The sequence below is a fragment of the Diadema antillarum genome, unplaced genomic scaffold (genome assembly GCF_040938485.1).
Source record: "Diadema antillarum isolate AM-2024a unplaced genomic scaffold, OU_Dant_1.0 seq00001698_RagTag, whole genome shotgun sequence".
In the NCBI taxonomy this organism is placed as follows: Eukaryota; Metazoa; Echinodermata; class Echinoidea; order Diadematoida; family Diadematidae; genus Diadema; species Diadema antillarum.
In genome coordinates, this window is record NW_027272389.1 from 404,989 (window position 1) to 411,329 (window position 6,341).

Consider the following 6,341-nt stretch of genomic DNA (forward strand, 5'->3'; position numbering starts at 1 on the left):
TTCTTTTTTCTTTTTTCTTTTTATTAATTTCTGTTATTGAGTTTGATATGGTAGCATTTTGATTTTCATCTCTGTCTGCTATCAGCATGGTAAATAAAATCTGGCACACTTACATGAATGTTTACTTTGTAAGAACGCAGTGTGGAGTGCCATCGCAACAATAACCTACATGTATGCATGAACTTGTTTTCACACAATGTTTAAAGGACATTTACAGCACCTCAGTTTACTGAGATGGTGTCTGGGCATTAGCCACGCAAAACGTGCATAACGTGACCACGTATCAAATACAAACATCAAACCACGGCTGTACATTGTACACATGCATTTTGATTGCTCTTGCTACGAAGTTTACATGTATAATGAAGGGCATCACACATCTACATGGTACAGTCCCAAATTCCACCTGTAGCAGTTTTAAAGAACAATACTGTACCCATTTTTTTGATCCACCAGTCACCAGGGCTTTACTGTACAGTGTTGGTGATATATTTTGGTATATTGGTGACATCAAATAGGCCTGCATACAATGTATACATGTATGTACACGTACATTGTAAGAGCACATTGAAATTAAGGAAGACTAGAGATTTTGTGACAATTGATTGATAGGGGATGACTGCTATAGGCCAGGAAAATTCCACAAAATTTCATTTGTCAATTACTGTAAGCACACATTCCCCCAGGACTGCGCATTGTAAGTTAATATTTATTACTGGCATTTATGATAAGGGCAATATCTCCCAGTAGATGCTTTTTGGAAGCAATTACTTGTGTACATGGATGGTGGAGGTTTCCACAGCTTCAAGAACTTTTTCAGAGTGGAACCTCAGTCCTCGACCAAAGTCCTGCAAGAGGTCTTAACTTTTCTTTTAATGTGTTGTTTCCTCAGCATGGAGATTGATATGGCAGTGAATGATCTTAATGGGTCTGACTGGGTCAATCTTGTAGAGGAACCATGGTCACATGGCTGGCCAATCAAAACATATGTTCAGCAACACATCTTAATCTCTTTGCAAACACTTGAAACTATTAGTGGTCTAGAATAAAACTGTTATAGATATTTTGAACATGTTCAAAATTTCTCTGAAACAAGGACAATTTTGATTTTGCAAACAAAGAAAATGGTCAGTGAACTTTTATATTGCAACTGTAAAAAAAGGTTGACAAAAGCCAAATTTGCAAGCAATATTCACCTGCATTTGTCAGTCAGTTAGATAGCACCACTTTTAGGAAGAAAGGTTGTAGGGAAAAAAAAAATGTTGACTGAGCAAAAACATTGCAATAAGAATTAGATCTGGGAGTTTATTCCTTATAAATGTCAATGAGCTTAGACTAACAACTGTGACACAGTTGTGACACAGTTGTGACATGCTGTAATGTCTCCAATGTATTAAAGTTAAAGGACATCAGTTCCCTGTGACACTTGTATTAGTTGTACGCAAGTTCCAAAACTTATTTTCTTGTCATGATTTTGGCAATTGACAAATCAGGACCCATAGAGTAAAGCCACCAGTTTTCAGAGACTTAGGCTTTTCTGCAATATTTAAACTCAAATAAAATCTGATCTACAACAATAATTCATATATGTTAAATATATCTAAATATCTTTATCTCAATATTAATTTTGTAAATACATGACAGAATTTCACAAATCCCAAAACATATCATCTGGATAATCCACCAGAATCCATCCAGCCCCTCCAGAATTCGGATGTGCACTAAAATTTACATACACTATGTGTTCAATGTCAATGGGCGTACAAGCAAGGCCTCTGAAAAATGTGCCGCACCACACCTTGTTGGCGAAATGTTGCATCTGGGACATTGTGGCGCCCGTTCGCGTCGAGATTCTGGTGAGTCGGCACCTTTTACCCTTGTACTGTATGTTAGGATGGCATTCTGAAAATCTCCCTATGATTCGTACGAATATGTTTCCAAAGTAAACTTTATTAATTTACACTGTCAAAACAGATTTATCTATAGCATTACTGCAATAAAGAAGTCATTTCAGTTTGTCATGATTCATGCATAGATCTATAGTATTAAACACATTGTTCTACCATTGTATCACATAATCTGAAGAAAGTGCGAGGGCATTAAATTTGATCTACAACTTAATTTATAAATAAGACTATACTTTCCAGAGGCTCGACAAGACAGGTGAATACAGTCTAAAATTTACAGGGGGATACAGGTGAATTGAACTTGAAATTGAATTGAAGTGAATTACTAAACTTTAATAAATTCAATAATAATTTTATTTTGAAGTCAGACAAACTAAATTTACTGAACTAGAAATTCAGTACGACAGTAGAAATAAATTAACTCAGTCCGGGAAACCCGCTCATGAGGACCGCCCCCGCGTACGAGGATGGTCCCTCCTCATGAGGACCTCCCCCCGCCTCATGAGACCCCCCGGGGAACGCCTCATGAGGCCCCCCATTCACTTCTTATTCATCTCACATCTGACGTACAAATTGTCGCAACTTTGCACGGTGATTTTTTGTTACACACACATGTCCACTATCCATGATGAAAAGAAGAAAAAATCCTGTCTGTTTTTTTTTTCAAAAATCGAGTTTTAATCAACCGATGCAGAGCGCCCATCAAAACACGGGCGCCAGCGCGTTCGCACAATGCAAGACTGCCGCACCTAGCGGCCTGATCCGACTAAATATTTTCGATGCTTTTTTCTGCGGCTCTCACCTCTCCGCGCACGAATCAGCCTCGTGAAGCTGAAGTCTGACATCTTTTTACACAAATTCGTAACGAGAAAAATTAAATCAGTACTAACCTGATCTTGTCCATATACTCCAAATTACTATTCCACACTGATAGTACAGTAGGTGGGTAGATGACATACTCCAGTTTGTTAGCAAAATAATCACTTTGTAGGTATGACGAGTTCACTTTCTTCGTCAATTCCGCCCACGATTCCGCCGTTTGGGCGCTTTTTCTGGAATCATCCCGCGACGCGATGTACGTCGCATCACATCACGCATCCAGCACATACCAGACTGGTACTGTATGTGCTGGATGCGTGATGTGATGCGACATACGTCGCATCGCGGGATGATTCCAGAGAAAGCGCCCAAACGGTAAGCGGGCGGCGGTCAATTCCGCCCACGATTCCGCCGTTTGGGCGCTTTTTCTGGAATCATCCCGCGACGCGATGTACGTCGCATCAATCACATCACGCATCCAGCACATACCAGTACTGGTACTGTATGTGCTGGATGCGTGATGTGATGCGACATACATCGCGTCGCGGGATGATTCCAGAAAAAGCGCCCAAACGGTAACGGCGGAATCGTGGGCGGAATTGACGAAGAAAGTGAACTCGTCATACCTACAAAGTGATTATTTTGCTAACAAACTGGAGTATGTCATCTACCCACCTACTCTATCAGTGTGGAATAGTAATTTGGAATATATGGACAAGATCAGGTTAGTACTGATTTAATTTTTCTCGTACGAATTTGTGTAAAAAGATGTCAGACTTCAGCTTCACGAGGCTGATTCGTGCGCGGAGAGGTGAGAGCCGCAGAAAAAAGCATCGAAAATATTTAGTCGGATCAGGCCGCTAGGTGCGGCAGTCTTGCATTGTGCGAACGCGCTGGCGCCCGTGTTTTGATGGGCGCTCTGCATCGGTTGATTAAAACTCGATTTTTGAAAAAAAAAAACAGACAGGATTTTTTCTTCTTTTCATCATGGATAGTGGACATGTGTGTGTAACAAAAAATCACCGTGCAAAGTTGCGACAATTTGTACGTCAGATGTGAGATGAATAAGAAGTGAATGGGGGGCCTCATGAGGCGTTCCCTGGGGGGCCTCATGAGGCGGGGGGGGGGGGGGGGAGGTCCTCATGAGGAGGGACCATCCTCGTACGCGGGGGCGGTCCTCATGAGCGGGTTTCCCGGACTGAACTAGACCTCTAATTGCAGTGAAGTTTATTAAAAATGAAATGACAGTATTGACACATCATGCCTGGCTATGACATGGCCCATGGGGAAAAAGCACAAAAACAAACCTGTGATGGTCGAATTCCGCGAATTTGCTCCAATCGTCTTCATTGCTGGTGTAATTTTCCATCACCATCTGTACATTGTCCACATTCACTTTGTCTTCGGCAAAGAGGATGTGTAGGCTCTCGATGAGTTCCTGGAGTGTCTGTGGCTTAGCGTTGAAGGTTTGCTCGACTTCCATCCTGTTGGTTGGCAATAACAGTCTTTCCAAAATTTGAATCTAGTTCTTGTTGGTTGGTATGATATGACGGGCCAACAATATCAGCGACAAGATACAACAAACAGTTATGAACGACAACGCGACAAAAAGGAGCGGCTCAGCAATACGGTTGGCTGGAGTGGCGGCTGCCGGGATGAGCTCCGCGCGAAAGCCCCGACCTTGTCTGTAAGATGGTGTGGTGAACCTCAGCGAGACTTCAGTTGAGTTTTTCTTCGGATGCAGAACTCACAAGGGATGTTGAGAGCATGAAGATTACGTCTTCGAAATATCGTTGACACACTTCAGGTCTAATCGTAGCGATTACTGATACCGAGTCGTAAGTCAGCAGCGAGTACTTGAGTAGTTCTGCCGGTTTTCTGAGAAAATCGCAATATGCTCTACTGATCGCGATCCCGATCCCGTACGTATACTGTACGTAGTAAGTACGTGTTATGCATGCATTCAGCACACGTGCATAATATACGCCTACGATCTTTGGTGTCGCATGCATACATGCACTATCCCAGTAACGATGAACTCATGAACCTCGATACTGCGCACGTTCTTGCACCTCCCACCGCGCGCACCGTTAGCGAGCGTACCAGTCTAGTCCGTTAACTTCACTTGGTAATTTTCCACGGTCATTCGCAGGATCGCGTGTGTGTGTTGACGTTGTGACGAAATCTTCGCCGCCGCAGCATGACAAATCCTCGTAAGAATGCGCACCGAACACACACACGCAAAAGACACACACAAAGTTATTACGGCGCGGCAGAGAGTTATCAGACATTTACTCCTTGCAGCCTTGGCACGGTGAGACGAGTACATTTCCGATCCTTGCAATGACCTAAAATGTTACGTAATGCCTGTTTTCGCGCTTTGGTCGTCCAGTCAGTCGGTTGGGCCAGCCGGAACGAGGGAGGTGAGACAAACCTCCCTGCCGTAACGCACTTCCCACGCCCAAAACGACCTAGTGTAGTACCATTGCAAAATGCAAGGAGGTACGAGACCTTGGATATAATATACCCACCATTCATTAAGAACAAAATAGTAGTAGTAGTAGTATAGTAGTAGTGGTAGTAGTAGTAGTAGTAGTAGTAGTAGTAGTAGTAGTAGTAGTAGTAGTAGTAGTAGTTAGGTTGTAGTAGGCAAATACTAATGATGATGATGATGATGATGATGATAATAATAATAATAATAATAATAATAATAATAATAATAAGGCCCAATTAGTGGGTCCTATATCTATTGTCTGCGTAGTCCTATTGTGGACTCAACTTTTCTGCACTTTCCGCCACCTGTCAAACTTTGTTGTTGTTGTTTTATTTCTTCACCATTATCACATGTGTGCTTTTGGGACACACATAATCATATACCGCAAAAAGAGTTACCAAAGAATAGAATCAAAACAATGCACGAAACAATGTGTAGGGCACTCAATGACAATCACACCATCCACAAATATTTAAGAAAAAAAAGTTATCCGAGACAAAAATTATAGGACGCAATCAATTACACGATCTGAGTGTTTTAATTTCCTTGTCGAACACGATTCTGAACTTCACTCCTCCCACTCTTGTTGGTAATATAATGATCAAAAACCTACTAAGAAAAAAAAAACACACGAAAAATAAAAAGCGGTGTAGTTCAATATTTTCGTTCACAACGCGCATTTTTTCTACTGGATTCTGAGCTATTATAATCATCTCTTTATGACTGAAAAGCACTGTTATGAACACATCACATATTGACTGAAGAGAAAGAGTGACGGTCATTAAATTTTATTCTTATACTCACAGCATATTTTAAAGGGGTGGTATACAGTACGACGGTTGAGATGGGGCTTTAGGTTTACAAAATTTTTGGACTATGATTTCTTGAGATGATGAGAAATTTCTTATGAAGTATGAACGAAATAATAATTACTTCTCAGAGGAATCCAAAGTTTATTTGATGAAAATTGGTTTTGAAATGGCTGAGATATCCAAAACAGAGCGATCACGACAAAAGGTGGGACCATGCACCTTTCACTATAGGATCGCTTTGTTTATTGGTTTTTTAATATCTCAGCACTAGTTTCAAAACATAATTTCATGAATTTGATAAGCTTTTAA

At 41.2% G+C, this 6,341-nt stretch overlaps 1 protein-coding gene across 1 annotated transcript in view; it reads right to left on the reverse strand.

Moving 5' to 3' along the window:
- The window catches only part of LOC139711760 (cysteine dioxygenase type 1-like), a 28,171-nt gene extending 23,574 nt beyond the window's left edge, over positions 1-4,597 (reverse strand). The window contains exon 1 of the mRNA XM_071623615.1: positions 4,034-4,597. Coding sequence (XP_071479716.1) covers positions 4,034-4,209 — 176 coding nt within the window. The 5' untranslated portion in view covers positions 4,210-4,597. The remainder of the gene's footprint in view (positions 1-4,033) is intronic.
- Between the last annotated feature and the right edge of the window lie 1,744 nt (positions 4,598-6,341).